The following is a 26,740-nucleotide window of genomic DNA, read 5'->3' on the forward strand; positions in this document are numbered from 1 at the left end:
TAGGACATGTGACTATTGGTTAAAGTCTCTTAGTGTTTTTTTCAATGAACAATGATTCATGTCACGAGGATAAGGTTCGGTACGTCCGGGGAGATTGATTGGAGCTTCTGTGTAACTCGGTATATTTGCTCACAGGCGCTACTTATATATAATATATAATATAGCCTATATATAATGCAAATAGCAGTTAACTTGCTTTATATAGCCTACCTTTGATCGCAGTCCTTGTTTGTTGTTTTAGCTTGTATGCAAACCTTTTCTTTTCCTTTGAAAGTAGGCCCTGTATCTCTACATACTTGGCCAATAAAGCTGATTCTGATTCTGATCATGTCTGATCATTTCTCCCTGTACCAGCGCTGCGGAATGGCGGTGGACAGAGAATACATTTTTTATCCCGTTTGAATTGTGCCACGGGGTGCCAACGCTAATTTTGTCAATTTACAACATAACTTTGCATGTCAAGAAAGTCGCAGTTTGTCGCCAAACTGTTGCACTAGCAGTTATAAATCAGAAAGACTATACTGTCGCCTAAGTGAGGTCACTTTCTCTACCGGCAAAGCTGAAGACCGGCGACATGCCACGAGCTTCCACAAGCTATGTAGTTTTTATACAAAACTAACCCCTACGTTTCAGTTTGATGACAAACTGTGACTTTCTTGACATGCAAAGTTATGTTTTAAATTGACAAAATTAGCGTTGGCACCCCGTGGCCTAATTCAAACGGGATCAAAAAAGTAACCTTATTCTGCGTCCACCGCCATTCATACTTTTTGCAGCGCTGGTACAGGGAGAAAGCAGGAAGTGACGTTTCACTTTGGCTGCAATTTCATTTCTGGCTACGCCACTGGGTTGGCTGGGCATTTCTGCCTTCAATACAACTTTGCCATCTGAAAGCATAGGCAATCAACCCCCCCCCCCCCCCCTACTTAATCTTCAGATCAAATGAGTTTCGATGATTCAAACAGTCACAGATACAGATCAATGTGTATTTATCTGTAGCATTATATACAATCAATGTTTTAAACTACAATGTTTTAAACGCGAATTTTCCCCAATTCCTTTGTAAAAAGTTGATCTCTCAGCAGCTTTGTGAATAGTAGCCTGGGACGCGAGGTTAATACACATTGCAAATGGCAATATAATCCCGACCTGTGCGAGGCAGCAATGTGCCGCAATGCATCCAGTCTGCCGGAAAGTCAGAAGAAAAAGAAAAGCAGCTTTGAGTATGCGCTGGATGCAGGAGGCAGTATGGCGGACAGCGAGAGTGATTGTGAAACAGACAGGCTGGAGTCTGCTCTGGACGCTTTGTTTCACACACACTGCAGCGCGGGCTCCTCTCTGAACAGCAGAGACTACTGCTCTGACTTTTGTGAGGTAGGTTAGTCCAACATGTCGCGTCATAGTCTTTGTTTCATGGCCAAGCCGAGTCGGTGATTGTTAGCTTAGCTTGCTAGCCACCAAACTAGCGTTATGTAGACAGCAGCTGTTGTTGTAGCATTCCACATCAAAAACAAAGAAAGATTAAGTAATGCAGCTAGATGTTAGCTGGACACATAGCGAATTATGTAAGGTTAACCTAACCTCACTCTACTTTGCAATTGTGTTTAGTTACGAGCTTTCACTTAGCTTAGCTATTTGGTGTTGCTTAACGTTAGCTTGATGGGTGAGTGAAGCTAACGTTAGTTAGAAGGTTTTCTTGAATTAGGGAGCTGATCCTAATCTGTTTCGATTGCTAACGTAACCTAGATACCATTAAAACATAACGTTCGGTTAGAGTTTCCAACTTGGGAAAACACATCAGAGCCTGCTCCCCAAAAGGCCAGTATTTCAGCAGGGTAACTGACGTAACGTTAACGTGACGTAGTAGCTGTGATACGTGCCATTATTCTCTCATGGTTTGGGGAATGTCACGTCATGTAACGTTGCCTTGTGCCAACCTCTAAACAGTCTAAAGCAACACTGAAAACCTCCTTTGACTCCTTTGAACCACATTTGGCTCGTATATTGTAACCCACAATATTTTTCTGTCAAAATATACTGTTGGGGGCGGCAGTGAGCTATGTAAACAAATTCAAAAAGTTTTGATTTTATTGCAGCAAGTTAAAGAGCTGTTTGGTGGATCAATTGTATGCCACATTTACCAGCTTTTAACGTTTAATACAGACTCAGAAAAGTTACCATTTTACCTTTACAATCATACAGGGAGAAGTCCATGGTATATAGGCAGATATACAATTTTCTCAACCCTCAATAGCCCAGAATGAGAATCCAATGTAGCTAGTTGGCTAAAGACATGTTGCACTTAGGGTGCCATGGCACGAGTCCGATACCTCACGAGTCCGACACCTCACGAGTCCGAAAAAAGAGGCTAACTTCCCCCAGACCCTAACCCAAAACCTAACCTCTCCCACCCCCACGCCTAAACCTAACCTCCCCCAGACCCTAACCCAAAACCTAACCTCTCCCACCCCCACGCCTAAACCTAACCTCCCCCAGACCCTAACCCAAAACCATGAGGTGTCGGACTCGTGAGGTATCGGACTCGTGAGGTATCGGACTAGGGGGCAGTCCCCGCACTTAGTAGGGCACAACTATTTTTTTCTCCACTGGAAAACCTCTCACTTAGCCCCATATGTTCTGCTGTTCTCCGTTCCTCTATGATCCACTTTGAAAGAGCGTCACACAGCGTAGCATAAGGAAATTGGTGGGTCGAGCATTCAAAACGCTCTCCTACCCGTCTCCGACGTCCGATCGCAGATCCAAATATATTTAATATCCCTACGGAAGCCAGTAGTTTAGGCGGCTGAGTTAAAATGATATTCTTGTGTGAAATAACCGTTTAAAAGCAGTCTTTCCACAGCCTGTGCCAAATTTAGGAGAGGAGAAGCTTCCTAGTGCCGACAGGAACCTTGGGAGTTTGAGTATTTCATGACATGTTTTGCTTCCCAGGTGCGCTGGATTTGATGATTTGATCACTGTGCCGCCATATCCGTGTGACTGCAAAGTTGTTTGCTCGCTGCGTGCAAGCGGTGCACCATGATAGTGAGATCAAACACACCCTGCTGTAAATTTGGCAGAGAAGCTACTAGGCCTGTGAATCTTCACTGGCCTCACGATTCGATTCGATTACGATTAATCTGTCTTCGATTCGATTCCACGATGCATCTCGATACAGCTCCAACAGTATTGCAGCTCCAAGTATCAAATCCTTAATTTTCTGTACTATTACTGCACATGGCTACTTTTTCATCAATTAATACAAGCAGTCAGATAAATATCACGTCCCTTTTTTACTTTAAAGTGCTTTAAAATCTGAATGTCAACAGAAATTTAAACAAACGATTCAACGATTCGTCTGTCAACGATTCGATTCACATGTCCGCATCGTGATGCATCGATTATACGATTCATTTTGACACCCCTAGAAGCTACTAGTCCGCTCAGCTCATAGAAGCTGAGGTAGCAAGTAAGTATGCACGACGTGGAGGCAAATAACCACCCAACACCGCAAAGTGCATTAAAATCGTATAATGCAGACCTAGGAGTTGATCATTTATACCATGGTAATTTGACAGTTTAGCAATCAAAATCATAATTTTTTCACTAGGCATAAAGCCATCAAACTAACTAACTCTGTTTACCTAGCAACACTTGGGGAACCGACTAATACCTGGAACAAGGCAAGCATAACCATCCTGTCGGCATCTCATGCAATGGAAACATTGTTTGCTGTTCCAGTAAATAGGACAAACCTAGGATACCAGCCGGTATGGTGCAGGGAAGCTAGTCCACTCAGCTCATAGAAGCTGAGGTAGCGAGTTGAACAAACTACTGTGCTGCTTAATTAAACAGCTTTGCAGGTTGGGTAGCGGATTAATTTACAACATGTGATTAGACTTGAGCCGGACTACGTGTGCATTATACGGTTTTAATGCACACCTGCCGGCCAATCAGAAACGAGTATTCACCCAGAGACCATGCATGGTATAAATGAAAATACCCCTCAGGAATGCTGGTTTGCGCTGTCCCTGAAGTGAAACTTTTTACAGTCGGGCCAGCGCAATGTTGTTGTAATGTCGTAGGATTCCCCCTTAGAGTCTCTGCACAGCTGGTTGAGGAGCACACAGGGCGGTGGCAGGTTAATCTCCCCTAGCTTAAGGTTATTTCATGTTGTTGTCTGTCTTGTCTCTGCACAGCTGGTTGAGGAGCACACAGGGCGGTGGCAGGTTCCTCTCCCCCAGCTGAAGGTGCTGCGGATAGCACTCTGCAGTTTCACCAGAGCCACTGCTGTCTTCCCCGATGACTGTCAGCACGTCCACTACGCCCTCAGCAGCCTGGCACTGTAAGTTGTTTGCTCAAATAATAGACACATTTTATTTCTGCTTTTAGTTCGACCAGTAACAATGCTACACACCGCTATCAATTCAACCATTCTACCAATCACCGCTATATCAATTCAAGAGCAATCATTGTAAGTCTGTACATAACCTACAACCAGTCTAACCACGGTCAGTGTTGATGCCACTGGGATGATGCCACAAGTGCATACATTTGAAATTGAGAATCACTTTTATTGCCACAGTAGGTAATCAGATTACATACGAGGAATTTGACTGAGTGTAAGTATGCAGCGTAGCGGTCACATCAATATTCAGAAGATAAATCAAGAGATAAATTACTAAAAAGATCAAAAAGTGCACTCTAATACATATCCTCTCAAAATATATATATATATCATGGAAAGTTTTTTTTCCATAATTCCTTTCAAAAAGTGAAACTTTCATAGATTATAGATTAATTACACACAAAGTGAAATATTTCTAGCCTTTATTTGTTTCATTTTTCATAATTTTGTCTACAACTCCAGAAACCCCCCAAAACAGTATTTCAAGAAATTAGAATAGTGTGAAGAAAATCAGCAGTTACTTCTCAGTTATGACTGACTCCAGCCTCAGTCCACTTCCTCGGAATCTCCGCCAAATTTTTGAATGGTCTTTGCTTGACAATCCGCTGAAGCCCATGGTTATCCATGGTATTTCCACGATATTCTATTTTTTTGGAAAGGATCTGTATATACAATAGAGTACCGCAGGGATGACATATTTTTGTAGGCAGAAGTCACGGACATGTTGGAGCTTCAGGGGAAAAGTGAATGGGGTTTTAGAATTGGGATGTCGCTTAAATGCATAAAATAAGGTCTGTGGTTAACAAAAGGTTATGGGAGTGGTAATTTGTGCTCAGTAACATCATCTTCACTTTTGAAGCGTTTTCTAAAAATTGGGTAAAAAAATAATTTACGATTCAAAAATCAAATATAGCATAACATAGTTTATGCAGTCCAGGTGCAGCTACTTTAAAGTAACATATGGAGGCCTTGTTACTGCCTTGTTCATCATGGAAAAGATCGCTGCAGCTGAATATTTGAGGTACACTGCCCATCGTCAGCAATCACCTACCTAACGACCCACCCATTCCTGTAAAATGGGCTTAAGAGAATAACAGAAGCATTTGACTGAAAATAACTCTGGATGGCTTCTTGCGTAGTGAATTGAATTTCCCAATGCTCCTTGTCGGTTGTGTAATGAAGTTGACTCTTAAGTGTTATGTGGTTAAATTAATTGTAGTCGCTGTGGTGTATGTATCCATTAAAATACATGTGAAGGTGATGGGTTTCCAACTGGTCTTAATTTAGTGGCTGTAAGTAGTGTGGGATGTGGTTTCTGAAAATACTAAAATAAACAATGAGAATAACAGAAAAATATGGCACAACAAACCAGCCATTAACTATATTGTTTTGTAATTCCACTTTTAGCCACAGGGTAGCAGTGTAACATCAATTATACAGACTGACAATTACTTCCAAATTAATATAAACAAAATTATTTATGGGGGGCAAAGTGTGACTCAATTTCCCCTTGGATCAATAAAGTTTTTATGATTTTCTGATCTGAAATATTTAACAAAGGACTGTGCCCAATAGTATGGTCATTACAGTCAATTAAGCATGCAAGCCATTTCTACAAGTTGTTAGGACACTGTTTCCAGCTGTTATGATGAATGATTTGACAGACTCGTGCTTTGGGTCTTGTTGTGCAGGAGCTTCTTTGAGCTGATGCTGTTCTTCAGCAGAGAGGAGTTTGAGGAGAAGCCTTTGAAAGACATCCTTGATTGCTTTCAGGTGAGGAAAACCACCCACTGCTCGCTTTTCTCCTTGAGAAGGCGAGGAGAAAGGGAAAGGAGGATAAGGCACCATTTACACTACACTTTTTTTTAGAAAGTGCACTGAAGTGTGCTGATTAAAAATGAGTCTCACGGCTAGAGCTGTGCAATATACAGATATATTGATATCTTCATGTGAGAGTAGATATCGTCTTAGATTTTGGATATCGTAATAGTGTTGTTCTTTTCCTCGTTTTAAAGTCTGAACATACCAGAATGTTCTAACTGTTCTATTATTTGCCTTTACCCACTTAGTCATTATATCCACATTACTGATGATTATTGATCAAAAATCTCATTGTCAATATTTTTTTGAAAGCACCAATAGAGCTGTTGTTTTCGCCATACTGTTTATTGTAGGGATGCACCGATCGATCGGCACGTGACCGGAAATGGCCGATTTTCACGTGATCGGCCTCGATCGGTGATCTGCGCCGGTCACTCTAAAATGCCGATTCTGTGAGCCGATTTTCAAGTGACGTGTGCGCACACGAAAGCAGCGAGACCGAGACGGATGAGTTGCAGCCAAAACAAAAGCTGCCACTACAGACATGCCACAGCATGTCTTCGTCGGTGTGGAGCCGCGGAGGGGCAGGGTAGGTTGGAGTCCACGTCCAGTCTGAGCGGCTCGCTTCCCCTTCCTCCTCTGTCTCTCGGCACACGCAACAGTCAGTCAGTGCCATGGGCACACCCCACTGCAAACGCTCTCTCTCTGACTGTCACTCTCTCACCGTCCCCTCTTCCCAGACCAGCGTCCACATCACCGCTGCCTGCTGCTGCTATCTGTCACTCACGTTGTAACGTGCATACAGCCAGGAGAGGACTTTTGTTTCGTATTGCGAATAGAACGACGAACATAATAATAAAACGCATCCGCCACTCTGTGTGTAAACTACGATATTCAAACTGAGTCAACTCAAACTCATTTCCTCATCTAGGCTACTCAATAACAGCCAAATCCACAACTGTAGAGTGGGCATGGCTTCGAAGGTCTCTGGGCTCCAGAGCTATAGGCTATAAACTCCTTGTCCATGGATAACATTTTGACGTTTATTTATTTTAGTTTATTAGTTTATTTGGCAGGGACATATACAAAAAAAAAACATTAAACCCCATAGGGGAAGATATGCTTTGTAACAGATTTAGCCATAGGCTACTTTCCATCTGAAGCCCCTGTTCTGTTGCACCTTTTTTCTTTTGGAAAAGTAAATGCATGATAGCTGTGGGATATACTGGAATTAATTGTTTTATATTCATTGTATTTACACAAAAAAGAAAAGCTCTGTCCAGTAACCCGGAACACTTTTATTTTGAGATGTTTTTGAGTGAGATGTCCTACCTCATGCAAATGATGAGAAATGTGACATGAATGTTAATTTTCTATTAAAGCAAAGTAAAAAAAAAAAAAAAAGTAAAAAAAAAATAACCCGCCAATTATTGTTCTTAGAAAAAAAATCGCAATCGGCAAAAATCGGTATCGGCAAGTCAGACTATTCAAAAATCGGAAATCGGAATCGGGCAACAAAATCGCAATCAGTGCATCCCTAGTTTATTGTTTACAACCGGAACAAATTCATAATATAGGCTACCAGCTGGCATCTTGCCCCGTGTTCAAGCTCCACCCCCTCTCCACCGCGAGACCCATTTTTGCAGCCTTTCACACAATACGGCCGCCCTACCTGCCAATAAAAGGAATCGAGCGTGAAGAAATTACTCGAACGCAAAGAAAACCCCAGCGCAGACATGTGTGACAGCAAAGAATATGGCGAAAGTGGGTGAGTCTCCAGACACTTGACATCACATTCCTGAGGACAATAGTCACCCCCACAATATTGATGCAATCGTTAAGAGGTATTTGGTAAAAAATATTGTGATATTTGATTTAGGGGTGGGTGATATATTGAATATACTCGATGTATAGAGTACCACGGGGATGACGTATTTGTGTAGGCTTAACCAGAAATCGCCGTCTCTCGTTGTGAAACAATTTCTCCGAACTGGCGAGTGTTGGACGGTAAAGAGTAACGTTAATTGATACTTTTCAATCGTCAATTAATTAGAATGCTTCATGTCTGCATCTTTGGAACACGGTAAAAACAAAATTGTTTCACACATTTCATCATTCAGTGCGCATGTATGCGTGCGTGTGCACGATGAACAGACAGGCAGGCAGGGAGAGAGAGAGAGAGACCGAATGAGCCAGTGAAGAATAAATGTTTTACTATCAACCACAATGATGCACTAATGTACCCGTACCTGAGGATTGGAGGGAAACAACAACATGATTATCAGGCACTTGCCCCTCCAATGCGACCCGTGACATTTTTACTTGCATTTGCGCCACCCACCCACATGGTATGGCATGTGTGTTAAAGGGCACATGCAACAGACTGCTTTTTTAAAAGAGTTTAACTGATAATATTAATCGGTTAATTTTGAAACGGTCGGTTATCGGTTGACATCCCTACCCCCAACCCACTCCTCTAAGAAATTGAACTTTTCTCAAATGAAACTGTTATGCTCTGACTTAAAAGAAGCCAGGTTCAGTGTCCCCTTTTGGTCCATATCGGCCAGCTTGACTCACTCCTCAGTTTTCTGTTGACAAGAGTCTGAGGAGAGAGGATTTGCCTGAGTCCGTCTCGTCCCTCTCTCTCTCTGTAGGAGTGCCAGACTGTGCTGCAGAGGCACAGGAACGTCTACCTCCAGCAGGTGAAGCATGTCATCAGAGCAGGAGGCCCCTGGGAGAGTCCAGTGCTGCAGAGCATCATGAGAGAGGCTGCCCTGCTGCCAGCAGAGGGTAGGCTCAAAAACATACTCAAGTCCCAGTCCTGGACTTATTTTCAGGACTCGACTTGGACTTGAGCACTGATGACTTGGACTTGGACTTGAGCACTGATGACTTGGACTTGAGCACTGATGACTTGGACTTGAGCACTGATGACTTGGACTTGAGCACTGATGACTTGGACTTGAGCATTCATGCATTCAGACTCGGAAATTGGAGACAAGGACTCGGACTTGTTAATTGTTATGACTATTTTTTGTTTTTGTATCTATATAATATAGATACACCAGAAAACCAGAAAACAGAAAAAGTACCGTATATATAATAAATATCTTTTTGTAATAGGCCCTAATAATTTGGCATACGATATTGATAGCTATACTGTGTGTACAGATTTGTAATTACTCCCTATCTTTCACATTAACCTACTCACTGCTCTCCCATGCAGTTGATGAGTACTTGAGCTCAGAGGCTCCAGTGTTCCTGGAGCTGCGGCTGCGCTATCTGCAGGCGTGTGAGCGCGTTGCGGAGGCCACGGCCCTGGCTAAGAGCTGCCTGGAGAACCGCACGGCTGGGAAACATCTGTACTTCCACCAGGCCTACCTCACCTGCCTCTACAAGGCCTCGCTGCCCCAACACCTGCACAAAGAGGTAGGACATGCAGGAGATGGGAGGAGCAAAGGGAAGCTTGGCAAGGCTGTGTACATGAAAGTTCCTGCCTGACGATTTTTAATAATTTTTAGTGTGCATGGCAGCCCTCCTTTTTCCTATTATTATTATTATTATTATTATTATTATTATTATTATTATTATTATTATTATTACTATCACTATTATTACTAGGCATCTCGCGCGCTCGATGCCTGAATGAGAGACTAAATTGCTATGCCTTTTGTTATTGTGTTTTATCTGCAGGTAAGTTTAAAAAAATCCCCCCCAAAGTCTAAACTCCCCCCTATCTGAAGAACATAAGGGGGAATCCCCCTCCCATTTTGCAAAATGAATTTCAGGCCCTGAAGACTCCACTTTACATAGCAAAAAAACTGTACTTGCCAGAAGCAGATGGTGGTTGTCCATCGAAATGGGCCATTCGTGTTCTTGAATGTTGCATAGTTTTCAATACCGAGGGGTTTTTGTCAGATAATATCCACTAGGGGTGTCGAAATTAATCGTATAATCGATGCATCGAGATGCGGATGTGTGAATCGAATCGAATCGAATTGTTGACAGATGAATGGTTGAATCGTTTATGTTTCAGATTTTAAAGCACTTTCTAAGTAAAAAAGGGACTGATATGTATCTGACTGCTTGTATTAATTGAGAAAAAAGTAGCCATGTGCAGTAATAATACAGAAAATTGAGGATTTGATACTTGGAGCTGCAATACTTTGAGATGCATCGTGGAATCGAATCGTTGACAGAAGAATCATAATCGAATCGTGAGGCCAGTGTAGATTCACAGCCCTACTATCCACTCAATTGGAACAATTTTCAGCTCTTTGCACGACCATCCGAGGCAGAATAATCTTCCCTTCCATAGGAAATCATGCCTTTATGAGCGGAAACCACTCCGCAATGGTGGGGTGTTATGTCGCTGTCGTTCCTCTGCCCCCCCCCTTCCGCTCCCGTTTGGGAACCTCTGCTATAACCCTTGTGTGGTGGAACCTCTGCTATAACCCTTGTGTGGTGGAACCTCTGCTATAACCCTTGTGTGGTGGAACCTCTGCTATAACCCTTGTGTGGTGGAACCTCTGCTATAACCCTTGTGTGGTGGAACCTCTGCTATAACCCTTGTGTGGTTGTATGTTTCTCCTCAGATGGCAGAGATAGACGGACGTGAAGCAGTGGAGATTATCTGCAACACAGAGAGTGTGGAGAAAGATGATCTGCTGCTGTCCCTGTGTAAAGCTTTCCTCACACAGCAGCTGCAGAATGGAGACATGTATTACATGTGGTTAGTATGAACCAGACCTTCAGACATGTATTACATGTGGTTAATATGAACCAGACCTTCAGACATGTATTACATGTGGTTAGTATGAACCAGACCTTCAGACATGTATTACATGTGGTTAGTATGAACCAGACCTTCAGACATGTATTACATGTGGTTAGTATGAACCAGACCTTCAGACATGTATTACATGTGGTTAGTATGAACCAGACCTTCAGACATGTATTACATGTGGTTAGTATGAACCAGACCTTCAGACATGTATTACATGTGGTTAATATGAACCAGACCTTCAGACATGTATTACATGTGGTTAGTATGAACCAGACCTTCAGACATGTATTACATGTGGTTAGTATGAACCAGACCTTCAGACATGTATTACATGTGGTTAGTATGAACCAGACCTTCAGACATGTATTACATGTGGTTAGTATGAACCAGACCTTCAGACATGTATTACATGTGGTTAGTATGAACCAGACCTTCAGACATGTATTACATGTGGTTAATATGAACCAGACCTTCAGACATGTATTACATGTGGTTAGTATGAACCAGACCTTCAGACATGTATTACATGTGGTTAGTATGAACCAGACCTTCAGACATGTATTACATGTGGTTAGTATGAACCAGACCTTCAGACATGTATTACATGTGGTTAGTATGAACCAGACCTTCAGACATGTATTACATGTGGTTAGTATGAACCAGACCTTCAGACATGTATTACATGTGGTTAGTATGAACCAGACCTTCAGACATGTATTACATGTGGTTAGTATGAACCAGACCTTCAGACATGTATTACATGTGGTTAGTATGAACCAGACCTTCAGACATGTATTACATGTGGTTAGTATGAACCAGACCTTCAGACATGTATTACATGTGGTTAGTATGAACCAGACCTTCAGACATGTATTACATGTGGTTAGTATGAACCAGACCTTCAGACATGTATTACATGTGGTTAGTATGAATCAGACCTTCAGACATGTATTACATGTGGTTAGTATGAACCAGACCTTCAGACATGTATTACATGTGGTTAGTATGAACCAGACCTTCAGACATGTATTACATGTGGTTAGTATGAACCAGACCTTCAGACATGTATGACATGTGGTTAGTATGAACCAGACCTTCAGACATGTATTACATGTGGTTAGTATGAACCAGACCTTCAGACATGTATTACATGTGGTTAGTATGAACCAGACCTTCAGACATGTATTACATGTGGTTAGTATGAACCAGACCTTCAGACATGTATTACATGTGGTTAGTATGAACCAGACCTTCAGACATGTATTACATGTGGTTAGTATGAACCAGACCTTCAGACATGTATTACATGTGGTTAGTATGAACCAGACCTTCAGACATGTATTACATGTGGTTAGTATGAACCAGACCTTCAGACATGTATTACATGTGGTTAGTATGAACCAGACCTTCAGACATGTATTACATGTGGTTAGTATGAATCAGACCTTCAGACATGTATTACATGTGGTTAGTATGAACCAGACCTTCAGACATGTATTACATGTGGTTAATATGAACCAGACCTTCAGACATGTATTACATGTGGTTAGTATGAACCAGACCTTCAGACATGTATTACATGTGGTTAGTATGAACCAGACCTTCAGACATGTATTACATGTGGTTAATATGAACCAGACCTTCAGACATGTATTACATGTGGTTAATATGAACCAGAGCTTCAGACATGTATTACATGTGGTTAATATGAACCAGAGCTTCAGACATGTATTACATGTGGTTAGTATGAACCAGACCTTCAGACATGTATTACATGTGGTTAGTATGAACCAGACCTTCAGACATGTATTACATGTGGTTAGTATGAACCAGACCTTCAGACATGTATTACATGTGGTTAGTATGAACCAGATCTTCAGACATGTATTACATGTGGTTAGTATGAACCAGACCTTCAGACATGTATTACATGTGGTTAGTATGAACCAGACCTTCAGACATGTATTACATGTGGTTAGTATGAACCAGACCTTCAGACATGTATTACATGTGGTTAATATGAACCAGACCTTCAGACATGTATTACATGTGGTTAGTATGAACCAGACCTTCAGACATGTATTACATGTGGTTAGTATGAACCAGACCTTCAGACATGTATTACATGTGGTTAGTATGAACCAGACCTTCAGACATGTATTACATGTGGTTAGTATGAACCAGACCTTCAGACATGTATTACATGTGGTTAGTATGAACCAGACCTTCAGACATGTATTACATGTGGTTAGTATGAATCAGACCTTCAGACATGTATTACATGTGGTTAATATGAACCAGACCTTCAGACATGTATTACATGTGGTTAATATGAACCAGACATGTATTACATGTGGTTAGTATGAACCAGACCTTCAGACATGTATTACATGTGGTTAATATGAACCAGACCTTCAGACATGTATTACACGTGGTTAATATGAACTAGCCTGGGTAAACCCATCCCCCACGTGACCTGCTCTCAGACCTGTTCTGACTGGGAACTGAGAGAGCAGGTCACGTGGGGGCTGGGTTTACCTAGGCTAAATATGAACCAGACCTTCAGACATGCACTAATACTACACAAGTTATCTTCTGGATTTGCATGATATTTGAATGCTACTGTCACACCAATGACCCCAGTGTTTGCACAATATTAGTAAGGGGAACAGTTTTGAAAAAGTGCGACTTGAATACTTTAAAGTTGACAGAGAAAATCCCTGAATTCAGTACTGACTTCTGAATCTTCACAGTTGTCGCTTGATTTCTCTGCAGAAGGAATGTGTGTTTTGATGTCTCGTCCTCTGTCCTCTTCCAGGGACCTGGTGTTTGTGTGGAGCAGGCTGCACCTGAGGGCCCACCCCTCCACACAGGCCTTCCTGGCTGAGTGCCGCCAGCTGGCCTCCTCTGCTACCAACGTCAGAGCCATCTTCCCCTTCATCAAAGTGCTCACCACTGAGGTACAGCTCACATCACAGCATTTAGGGCTGTGCAGATACTCAGATTTTAATTACAATGTTGGCCTCCAACAATTATGACAACAAGATAATCAGATAAAACAAATATTTTTATATATTATTTATTTGAGTTTAGTTACGGTAGTTATTTAAAGTTAAAATAAATCCAGTATTAAAAAGACAAGCTTTTTCAAGTTCAATAAATGTGTGATTTTGCCAAAGTCAATGAGGAATCGCGTTAAATAATCGTGATTTCAAGATCAGTCAAAAATAATTGTGATTATGATTTTTGGGGGAAAAGCAAAATGTGGCACAAGGAAGCTAAGCAGGCCAGAAGTGAATCAGAAAAGAGAAAAAAGGAGCTTCTTGGATACTTAGAGACAGATTTTAATTGTGAAGTAAAGTACATGTCTACTGCAATAGTTAAACAAACAATGTACATCTTCAAGAATAGACAGGGGCACAAACGCAACGCGTTTCAACCTCTCTGGTCTTGGTCAGGCTGTAGGACGAAGACCAGAGAGGTTGAAACGGGTCCCGTCGAGCTCGTGCTGAAACTGAGAACTCTATTGGCCTTATTTTACTGGCTGATATCTGGTCTACTGTGTGTTTTTGGCAGCTGGGTGGTGAAGGGGTCCAGTTGTGCTTGGAGCTGTGTGCACGGGCATTGCAGCTGTGTGACGTGGGGGTGGACCCTGTGACCCGCTCGCTCATCTGTAAGACCATGGCCTACCTGCTGCCCCATGACCTGGAGGTGTGTCGAGTCTGCGCCCTGCTGGTCTTCTTCCAGGAGCGCAGCCTGCAGGCCTACCGCACCGTCTGCCTGCTTTACAAGCTGCCGGACCAGGAGCCCGATCCCCACAACAGCCCTGTCCCAACCAACGTCCGCTTCCACATCCTACAGGTTGGACAGGGACGGAGAGGGGGGAAGTCATTTTGGGATCCACGGCTATCCATTTGTATCATGAGGCTTACGGGTATTAACACATTGACTGCCAGCCGTTTTTTTCTTGCTGTAGGTAGCTTCTGCCAAGCCGTTTTTTGAGGATTGTGGCTCATTTTACAAGCGCCGAGGATTATTTTCTGCTTGGAGTTTGTGAACATACAATATCTCAAAAGTACTAATAGAATGTGTACTTTCTCTGTCTAAAAGAGTTAGTTTGTAGAGTTAGTAGTTATGTAAGCATTATCAGTTGAATACAGCATGGTTTTAGCATGAGAAAAAATATTCAGAGATAAACGGCTTTTTGTGAAATTCGATAGAGCTGTCACTTTAACCATTCATTTTTGGCTCTCTCTCTCTCTCTCTCTCCCTCCCCCTCTCGCTCTCTCTCTCTCTCTCTCTCTCTCCCTTCCCCTCGCTCTCCCTCCCTCTCTCTCTCTCTCTCTCTCTCTCTCCCTCCCTCTCGCTCTCCCTCCCTCTCTCTCTCTCTCCCTCCCTCTCGGGAGGGAGACGCACTAGGTTTAATCCTAGTGAGAGGGGGAGAGGGAGAGAGAGAGAGAGAGAGAGAGAGAGGGAGGGAGGGAGAGAGAGAGAGCGAGAGAGAGAGAGAGAGAGAGAGGGAGAGAGCGAGAGGCAGAGTTGCTCCTCCCTCTTCTTGGCTGCCGCGGCCGTCACAGTCTCAGTGCTTTTGCTGCTCTCCTGTGCCTGTCTGCAGGCTGCTGTTTGAGGAAGTCGGCATGGACTCGCTCGCTTCTTGGGAGTTTTGGTTGAGAGAAGCTTTTGCGATTCTGGTCAAATTTATGCTGCGTGTTTCAAAGTGTGTTCCACCTGTAATGTATTATGTAAATTTGCAATCCCGCATCGCCAGCAATCAGTGCGAAAACGAGAGCGTTTTCCCCCAACCATTTTCATGAGAATGTAATACTGTAAAATCGCCTCGCCATTTCCTTGCTCCCTTTTTCTTTGATTTCGCTCGTCTGGGGGAGCACTGTCAACACTTAGTGGGTCGGTAAAATAGATTATACACATTCAATACCTCCAATAATTGTACAGGAGACGTAAAAGGGATTGATCAACGCCCCACCGTCAAAAAAAAAAAAACGATTTTTTTGACGTATCCATACGTCGCTGGCAGTCAAGCGCTGGATTTTTTTTGACGTATGCATACGTCGCTGGCAGTTAACGTGTTAAGTCAGGAATGAGGCCTAGTTCAGCTTTTAGGGTATGGATCCACCTTAGGCATCTTTTTTTGAAGGGGGCTTATTTGCACATTTCACCGTGGGAGGTCCCTCGCAGAGGTATGCTCTTTAACCATACAACCACCCTTTTTTAAACTGTCAAGTTGTGTCCTTTTCTAATTAACACATTCACTGCCAACAGTTTTTTCAATACAGTAGGTAGCTTCTGCCAAGGTTTTTTTTGAGGATTCTGGCTCATCTTTCAAGAGCCGAGGATTCTTTTCTGCTAGGACTTTGTGAACACAAAATATCTCAAAAGAACTAATAGAATGTGTGCTTTCTCTGTCTAAAAGAGTTAGTTTTTATCATGTTCTGTTATGTAGGCATTAGCAGTTGAATACAGCATGGTTTCAGCGTCTGAGAAGGAAAGCTGAGAAAAATGCATTTTTGTGAAATTCGATAGAACAGGCAGAACAGTCACTTTAACCATTTATTTTTGGCATCAGTGAGACATCAGACATCTAAACAATATAGTTCTGAACAGTAATTTCCTCCATAACAGCACCCCCACCCCCCTCTCCTTCAAACTCCTCCCTCCGTGGGTGTGTCTCTGGTGGCTTTGCAGCGTGTGTCACAGGCGAGTCTCTGCTGCCTGTCTGTGCTGCCTGGGTGCTGGCGGCCGCTCGTCGGGCGAGTCTGGATGGGGCTCGTTCGTTTGTTGTGAGCTGGGATGAAGCTGCGTGCGATTCTGGGCTTTCTGCTGTGTGTTTCAAAGTGTGTTGCACCCAGAGTCTATTTTTGGAATCCCCCACCGTTGTGCGCCAGCTCCCAGCGCCAGCGCGAAAGCGTTTTCGCCAAACCATTTTCATGAGAATGGATTCCTCGCGCTTTTTCCTGCTGTTTTTGCTCGGCTTTCTCTAGTCTGGAGAGCACTGTCGCCACTTAGTGGGTCAGTAAAATAGGTTATACACATTCAATAGCTCCCATATCTTTATAGGAGAAGGGTTTGATCCACGTCCCACCGTCAAAAAAAAAAAAAAAAAAAATTTGACGAGTTAACTCGTCGACGGCAGTCAACCGTAGTTTTTTTTTTGACGAGTTAACTCGTCGACGGCAGTGAACGTGTTAAGGAATAGATGAATGAAAAAAGAAATAAAAATAATTGGCAATTAATAATAGATACTCAAAGTGCTTTGGGGATTGGGGGAGGGGAACTCGGCTCACCCACCCAAATACTCAAGTACCGTAAATTCCGCACTATAAGCCGCACCGGAGTATAAGCCGCACCTGCAAAGTTGACTGTTTTTTACATATATAAGCCGCACCGGACTATAAGCCGCGGGTGTTTTAATGGTATATTTTTTTTTTTTTTTTTTTTTTGTGTTTTAATGTTTAATTACCATATGTAAGGGTTCATGCACAGAGGGGATTGTCGGGAAAGAGATGGCTGTTTGAGGAAGCTCCCATTTATTAACATTTCAACAAAACAACATAACACAACACCACCTGTGTTGTGTTATGTTATGTTATGTTGTTAAAAGAGGGCAAGAGAGGAAATTAAAACAGAAGTGGATTTATAGTTAGAAAGAGTGCTAAAAAAGAGATTTTTTTTTTTTTTTTTTTTTTTTTTTGAAAAAATCCATAGATAAGCCGCACCGTTATATAAGCCGCAGGGGCCAAAAAAGGCCAAAAAACGGGAAAAAAGCCGCGGCTTATAGTCCGGAATTTACGGTACTATCCTTTTATGAATGAGTAACCGGGTACTCATCTGTTCTTTTATTTAATTACTTTCTTATGTTATCATTATGTTTTCAGGTTGTCCGTCCGTACGTATGTACATACGTCCGTCCATCCGATAATACATCCATGGTGGAAACACAAGCAAAACACTAATAATGAGGGTTTCCAAATTCCAATCATGGAAGTTGGAAACCCTCATTAGTGTTTTGCTTGCACCTGTCTTTACCCTGCCTTTCCGACACAAAATGGCCCCAGTGAGAAGGGTCTATTGATCCCTATAGAAATTGTCTTTTGTCTTACCCTTCCGCAGGTTAGAGCTATAGAACAGGATGCTGGATCATGGGAGTTATTTGTGCTTGACATTTTACTCTGTTATTCCCCAGGTACTAAAGGAGCGCCTGTGTTTTGACCCAGAGTTTTGGAACCTCCTCACCCTGAGGACCCACTGCTTGGAGTTGATCAGTGACAAGGCGATGAAGGCTGCTGTGCTCAATGAAATGAAGGAGGAAGAAGAGAAGGAATACCACGAAGAGCTGAAACCAAATAACACAAAGGACCTATGCACTCAAAGCTTGAACTCACTGCCCTGCGTTGACCCGGTCCAAGTTCATCCAGAAGAGCAGGTAACAGAGGCAGAGACAGCCAAGTTAGCAGCACCGTCAGATGATGTTCCACCGAAGAAGAGGAAATGGAGGAAGAGGCAACGACGGAGACAACCATCTGGGTCGGACAATGAGGCAGACCGCGGCGACGATCCAGAGATCAAATACATGCTCAAATCTGCTCGCTCAGACAACAACGCCATGTACTCACTAAGACGCAATCACACCGATCAGGAAAACTCTGCTCCTGTCAAGCTCCCGCCGAACCTCAAGCTGCCTCCGAATCGCAAGAGGGAATACTTGTCTAGATGTGTGAAGAGCCAAATTTTGAAAAGGAAGGGTCGGAAGAAAAGATGGTTGCAAGGTCTTCCTGAGTTGGAGCAGGTGCAGGCAGTTAAGGAGACAAAGGTTAAAGTGACAAAGGTTAAATATAAGGGGAAAAAACGTGGACGGAAGCCTTTACAAAAACTGGAACTGTCTTATCCTGAGAATGAAGTGTCCATTGGAGAGGAAGAGGGGTTGCTGCTCGAGGTTAAAACTGATGTAGAAGACGGCAAAGAGCATGATGACAAGGAGAATGAACTTGAACGACAGAGTGGACTGAAAGACATTGAGCTTGAGCAGCCGAATGAACTTGAAAAGGAGAGTAGACTTGAGATTCAAACTGAAACGGTCCCTGGTAGCAGTCATGGTGAACATACCCAAGAGGAGCCTCAAAGAGAATTATTTTCCGAGTCTTGTGAAGGTCTTCCTGGCGAGCCTCAGCCTCTTGTCCCTGCTGTTGAAGGCGATCCGCAGCTTGACGGCACAGCTTTAGAGTTATTAGATTGTCCAATAGAACTGTTACACAACTACTCTCTGAAATCTAAAGAGCACGATGCTGAGGAACCACACACCCCAGAAGCCTCAGCGTCAGACAAACTTAATGATGACCCAGAACAGGAGCTCAAACCCTTAGTGGAAATATTGGATGGATCAGCAAATACTCAGGTTAGTCTCTATAACAGGGTTTCCCAACCTTTTCCGACTCATGGCCCACTTGAAAAAATCTTCGTGGCCCAGATCCGCCCGTAAACAGGTACAGAGGCAGAATAATGTGTTCTCTGAGCACTTTGCATTAACAGTAAAGCGAGCTGTCCATCAGCACCACACAGAAATCAGAAACTAAGTGAGTGGCTGTCTGCAATAGGCTAAATAATGAATAACTGGTTGCAAATTAAATAACGGTATCATTCAACAATGGAGAAATGGATTCTCATACATAATAATACATTATGCATATATCTATATATACTAGACGCGCTTGGAGTGCTTGAGTGACGTCACTCGGCACACAATTATTGGCATGTGCAGCGCACAATTTCTCAACTTCACATCACTGATGACATCACTCACTGATGACAACACAATTGCTCGAGTGATCATCACCGATGACATCGAGTGCAGCTACTCACGCTTGATGCCTAGGCTCGGCCGCTGCACTGCCTTGCCCGTAGCTCGGCCTCACCTGCCTTATTGGCACGCGTGTCTGTGTTGCTCACTAAATGTTATTGCATCTGTGATGTCACAATGCCTCCTTGTGTGTGTGCGCGACCCATTATATCACATCACTGATGACCTCATAAATGTGTGTGTGTGCCCACCTATGACATCACTGATCAGTCTTGTCACAAGGCCTCCTTGGGTGTGTGTGACATCACTGATCAGTCTTGTCACAATGCATCCTTGTGTGTGTGTGTGTGTGTGTGTGTGTGTGTGTGTGTGTGTGTGTGCCCTTATGACATCACATCAATAGTTAATTAGCCTAATTAAAAAATCTGGCTCAGTTAGGTCACCTACAAGTCTACATATCCAATTGTATAGATTAGAGGCTCAAAGTCCCTTGGTGAAAACGGGTGACGACGTCAGACATTATGGTTGTCTTAACGACTGACGTATGATATTCAGATAATAATTACAGTATGAGTTACAGTAAATGGCTGGCGTTAGCTAGCGGTTAGCTATGTTAGTTACATGGCAGTAAAACGCCACTGAATGACTAGTTTAATATAACTGTTAACCAGTTCGAGTCACGCAGTTTCCATAAAACCCACCAACTTTGGTGTCTGTTGGCTGTAAGCCTTCGGCTCTTATCAATAAACGATATTTGGCGCAAATCAGATATATTTGTACGTCATCTGATGACATTTTAAATCGCCAACGGTTATAGAGGCAGGAAAACTGACTGGAAGGGGGCTTTAAACATGGTCAACTCCACTACTCAACCAGGATGCTGAGCAACTTTAAACACAACCCATCATGGGAGAAAAAACATTTTCAAAAAATATTTGTTTTGTCTTGTTTTTGACAATCATCCTGACCCCCAGGTTGAGAACCACTGGTCTAGAATACCGCCCCATTCATTTCAGAACATGTGGGTCTGTAGTTACTGTCTATGCAAATCAGGAGAGTGACTCTATCACCTTGACTTAGACACAACCATAAGTGCCCCCCCCCCCCGGTATAAGAAAAACATCAAAAGGAAAATTCAGGCCGCAGATAGAAATAACCTTGGTGTAATCCAAGACAAAGTAAAAAGAGTTATGGTTGTGAAATGAGGACTATTGTCTGTCTCTTACCACCTGTTATTGGCTTGTGTTTTTCGGCAGGTGAAAGTCAAGCGGTCATGGAAGGACAGAATGCTCCGTGCTCAACTCTATGGCCACTTGACGTATCACTGCAGCCTCTGCAGCAAGGACTTTAAAGGCTTGAATGTTCTGAGGCATGCTCTCTCCCACCTAAAGAGCAATAACCTAACATGCATATTATGTGGGAAACGCTTCAAACAGTTTCTTTCTGCCAAAAAGCATGTTCTGGAACACATTGCTAAAATGGGCAAACAGAAACCCAGTGACAACGAGCCGTGCACTCCAGAGGAGCCTCCAGCTGTTAACGGAACCGAGGAAGTCTTGGAAAATGAGCACAAGGAACAGCACGTAAACCAGCCTTCCGCTTGCGAGAAGGAAGCAGAACAGAAGCCCAAACAGAAACCTGAAAAGAAACCTGGAGTGAAAAAAAATAAGGTGCCCACACTCAGTAGGGAGGGTAGAATCATTAAAAACCTCCGCATCACCATCAAAAAGACTGCGATCCTTCACAAAAGGTACAGGAGCCCTGATGGCGATATATCCAAGCATTTCGACTTCAAGGATGAGCAGGTGGTTATCAAAGATGGCCTGGTGATTGTGAAAGATAAAGCTGTGGCAGTGGAGGAGCAGGGAGGAGAGGAGGGGAAGGAGAAACCAGCAGGAGAAAATGGATATGGTGTGGAGGACGTGACGTACCAGCTGTGCCCAGCAGAGGGCTGCGATAGAGTCTTCATGAAGATTGGATCCACTCTGATAAAGCATGCCATCAGTTGCCATCTTAGCGAAGAGGTGGTTCTGGAGAAGACGTTTGTTTGGGCCAAGCACAAGTGCTCCATCTGCATGAGGTAATATACATCATCTATATCAATGATCAAGCATTACAGATAGATGATCATAGACATGAAACACGCTGCACAGTGGAGCAGTTTTGCACCGAGCACTGAGCAGGCAAGTAGGGATGGTCAACAGTACTTGAGTACTCGTTCATAACATTATGTTATGAACGAGTACTGAATGAATATGTATAGCAGTGGTTCCCCTAGGGGAAAAACATGAACGAGTACTGAATGAACATGTATAGCAGTGGTTCCCCTAGGGGAAAAACATATGAACGAGTACTGAATGAACATGTATAGCAGTGGTTCCCCTAGGGGGCACTTGAGTACTCATTCATAACATTATGTTATGAACGAGTACTGAATGAACATGTATAGCAGTGGTTCCCCTAGAGGAAAAGCACATGAACGAGTACTGAATGAACATGTATAGCAGTGGTTCCCCTAGGGGAAAAACATATGAACGAGTACTGAATGAACATGTATAGCAGTGGTTCCCCTAGGGGAAAAACATATGAACGAGTACTGAATGAACATGTATAGCAGTGGTTCCCCTAGGGGGCACTTGAGTACTCATTCATAACATTATGTTATGAACGAGTACTGAATGAACATGTATAGCAGTGGTTCCCCTAGGGGGCACTTGAGTACTCATTCATAACATTATGTTATGAATGAGTACTGAATGAACATGTATAGCAGTGGTTCCCCTAGGGGGCACTTGAGTACTCATTCATAACATTATGTTATGAACGAGTACTGAATGAACATGTATAGCAGTGGTTCCTAGGGGAAAAACAGGAATGCCAGGGAGGGAGGCGCCACATACAGTAATGCCCCACCACATTACGGAGCAGTTTCCGCCTGAAATCAGCCAGAATTTCATGCATTTTCCTTCCGTTAGTTCGGTCAATTAATCGGTTAATCATTAACGCTGCATAACGCAAAAAATCAAGTGTGCTTCTGTGGGGAAACAGATTGATTGATGTTTGGCTGTTTGATGACTTGACATGGTTTCTAGAAAAAAATAGAAAAATTAAACAAGGACACAAAGGGCATTACAAGTGAATTGCATATTCAACAACTGAGAAGTCTTCATAGTGCTTTGTCTTCATATGGTGTCTCTTGGGGTGAAGAATTGGAAACGTAAAATGGACAAAAGGCCAGCACTCCAGAATGTCCTTTAAGCGTTTAATAAGGTAAAGTACAGCACAGCAAACGTACGCGTTTGCAAAACAACTGTACCAGATATCTCCATACAGCTACTGGTCAGTGTTCAATAGCACCCTAGACAACTCCGTAATGGTATATTTTTCAGGGATTTCAGTTTTTCTGATAAATGAGAGAAAAGTGATAGAGTCCTATGTTCCTATCACCACAAATTACAATTTCCGCCTAAACTAAAGCTATATTTAGAGGACTATAATTCATTATCTTTTTAGGTAAATCATTTTTTGACTATTTGGTGATGTAGGGCAGCCACCTGGTTCATACCTCAGCAAATCTGATGAGGAAAAGAGTGAGCATTCTCAAGTTATTGGCTTTTTTGTCACCTTTCCCCTATTCGGACTGGCCTAATTTGGCTCTTTTTCAGGGATTGGGGTAGTTCTAAAGAACAGCCAAAAAAACATCTTTTCCCCCAATTTTTTTTTTGACAACAATCAATTTCATTAATGGGAGACCCTAAAGATAAGAAAAATCATTGTTGTCATTTGTTCTACCTCGGGTAGGGGTATCTCAAAAACTAAAGCCTTTTTTGAGGACTTGCTGCTAGACTATAAGACCTTTAGGATGTTCAGTCTGCAGCGTGTCATCCACACAAGTAAAGAAGTATGATGACACAGTAAGCCCACATCAGTCAGGATTAGTTTTTTTCTTGCACACTATTCTCTCTCTCTCTGATTCTCTCTCGCTTTCTCTCCCTGTCTCTCTCCATCTCCCCTGCTTTTAACCTGCTGTTAGAAGATGGCAAATCTAAGTTTATGCATTTTTTCTAAGTTTCTAAGTAAGTTCATTGTAAAATTTGAAGTTAATTTTACTTTAAATGTGAAAATATTCAAGAATATTTACAAGAAATGTCAGAAAGCAATCTACTGTAGTGTATACTATCCAATCCAATCTCATAAAGGTTTAGGAACGAATGATGTACAGTATGTGTGGACTGGGTTGCTTTGTAGACCCATGCAGTGCTTTGAGTGGTATTTACAAGTTGTAAATACCATTCCGTGTCTGTGAATGGTGCATTTTAAAATTAAGGGAGGGGAAGTGGAGGGTTTGTTCATTGGCACATCCCTGGTATTGGTGCTAGTTATAGAGTTAAACTCATCCAGATTCCCATTAATGTTGCACCCAGGGGCTTGGTATAGCAAAACACTCTACATAACAATAACAACATTCCCGTACAAAAATCCCATTGATCTCCCGACAAGGGAACCAGGAAGTGCATGACTTCTGGGTTGACAAAATATGTCATCCCTGTGGTACTCTATTAACGATCAAACCATGCAAGTGATTTTTGAGATTTTTTGGGACACTAAATGAGTAAGTGTATAAGGTTTCTAACAGACACTTCCACTAATTGCAATTTTTTAAAATGTCTATCCAATTCCTGTTCCCAAGGATAATTCCGTATTGATGCTCCTGTGCTGACTGTTCGTTCTTTCAACAGGCAGACACAGTCCCTCCAGCACTACAAGGACCACATGAAGCTCCATGATGCTCCTCTCCGCCACTTCTGCTACCACCTAGAGTGCACCCAGCGATTCTCCACCCACCCGGAACTCAAGGACCACGTCAAGACGCACACGCCCTTCAGACCCAAATGCCCCTACACAGACTGCGAGCAGATATTCCAAGGCACACCGGGTCTCTATGAACACGAATGGAGACATTATATCCCTGCGCCACAGAGAGAAGAACTGGAGTTGAGAGCTAACAGGCAGAAGAAGAAGCAGAGCGCCGAAGCTCCCTGGAAGCAGAGAGTGAAGATCGAGGAGATATGGCTGCAGCGTAAAAAGGGGCAAAAGGAGAGTCCTAAAGACCATCGTATGGAGTCCTCGAATCTTGAGCATCTGGGGGAGTTGGACAAAATTGAAAATCAAGGTCAGGAAGCAAGTGTCTCAGACAGTGGTCAAAACCTGGACAAACCAGATAGTTCTCCAGAGAAGACGGTCAGTTCTGAGCGCGGGGACATCCACAAAACCATCATCAATGGATACGAGGATGTGGAGGAAGAGCAATCAGAAAGAATACCAGAAGGAGAGGTTAACACTTCCTGCACGGTTGCTGCAGAAGCAGCTCCGAACAAGAGGTCTCAAAAGAAATCACCCGTCAAGGTTCAGCTCGACCCCTTGAACGTCAAAGACCTCGAGGAGAACGCCACTTTGGCCGAGGGTGTCCAGCAGAGACTGGGAGAGCCGCACATCACCGAGCACAAAAGCTTCAAACCCGAGGATCCCGTCTACGCAACTTTTGTCAAAGCTCCTTTCATCCGGCCGCCGCCCTCCACCTACCTGAGTGAATCTGTGCTCTCAATGCGTAAGAGGAGGTCCAGCGAAGAGCCGCCTCCTCTAAAGAATGAACTAAAAATCAGAACATGTAAGAAGTGGAACAGTAAGAAGGATGAGTCAGGGAAGGTGCAGTCGGGGAAGGCTGAGGCGTCCCAGGTGAAGACCAGGCACCGCTGCAACAAGTGTCTCTCCTCCTTCAACAGCTCAGAGGAGCTGCAGAAACACCAAGACCTCAACACCTGCTCCTCACTCTTTGGCTTTGATTCGGATGATGAAAGTGAGTATGCTGGATGGTGTTAATTTTGTCTGCTATTTTTTAACTTCGTCTTAGTCTTAGCCATGTGTCAAATGTCCTTGTTAGTTTGTCATATTTACCGGTAGTCAACCTCATACAGGTTTTATTTAGTCAAGTTTTAGTAGACTAAAAGTCTGAGTGTTTTAGTCTCATGTTAGTCAAAGAAAACCATAACTATTTTTGTCTTTTTTTGTCTTTTTTTTAATCTTCAGATTAGTCAGCAGAAAGTGTCTGGTAGGGGCGTAGGGCCCTACCAAATCGTTTTTTTATCAAGTGATTCAATATACAGAGTCAAAGCAATAAAAAACAGTAAGCCACAAAGCCCGCAGTCGAGGGGAAGAGGGAGGGAGGCTGGCTGCGCTGTGTGGAAAGCGCTCGGACCTCTCTCCATTAACGTAGACAAGCAAGTAGCTGCACATTTTGTGAAGACAATGCCTCAATAGTTGGATTATTGCAGTCCACGTAAACATAGACTTTGACTCAAGTGTACCACGCCAAACCTTCTCTAAATGTCTTTATGACCCAATTGAACCATTGTATTTTTGTCTTTCCATTCCTAGGTTAGTAGTGAGTGAAGAGGAGACTTGAGTCTGCTGGCCTGGCCTAGAGCACGTCTTGAAGAGTGATGATCATGGGGAACATTTCTCCGGTAGAACACTGGGATTTAATACTTACATACGTATCTAATACTTAGATACCAATCTGTAATCTAAGGGGAAAACTGACAGCAAAAGACAAAACATTCAATTGGAGCATGTTCTTTTCTCTGGAAAATAAATTGATAGAGCTTTTGTTATAAGCAACAACAATGTGACAACTGTGTAAAAATGTATTTTAGATACATTTTTGAGCTGGAAAATCAAATGTAATCAGTGTGTAATTTGTCGCAGGAATATATTTGGGTTTTATTTGGTATACACTGGGGGGTAGTAGTAAGGAAGGCTGTGTATGTATTTATTTAGCTTTTTCAAAGAATATTGGTTATGTAAATTGAATAAATTATAATTTTTTAAAGCTGTGAAGAACAATGGCCCTGGTCTT

The 26,740-nt window shown here is 42.8% G+C and overlaps 1 protein-coding gene across 1 annotated transcript; it reads left to right on the forward strand.

Moving 5' to 3' along the window:
* Positions 1 to 1,248: 1,248 nt before the first annotated feature.
* On the forward strand, positions 1,249 to 26,740 carry LOC310777797 (zinc finger protein 654-like; the record flags this gene model as incomplete). The annotated part of the gene is made up of 12 exons (XM_083638156.1): positions 1,249 to 1,374; positions 4,197 to 4,342; positions 6,097 to 6,178; positions 8,881 to 9,016; positions 9,453 to 9,655; positions 10,822 to 10,958; positions 13,831 to 13,972; positions 14,589 to 14,873; positions 18,214 to 19,422; positions 21,081 to 21,904; positions 24,564 to 25,681; positions 26,260 to 26,740. 12 exons carry the CDS (start codon positions 1,249 to 1,251, stop codon positions 26,262 to 26,264), a joined length of 4,413 nt encoding a protein of 1,470 aa, XP_083494282.1. The 3' UTR covers positions 26,265 to 26,740.

Source organism: Poromitra crassiceps (genome assembly GCF_964638095.1).
Source record: "Poromitra crassiceps genome assembly, chromosome: 6".
Taxonomy (NCBI): domain Eukaryota; kingdom Metazoa; phylum Chordata; class Actinopteri; order Beryciformes; family Melamphaidae; genus Poromitra; species Poromitra crassiceps.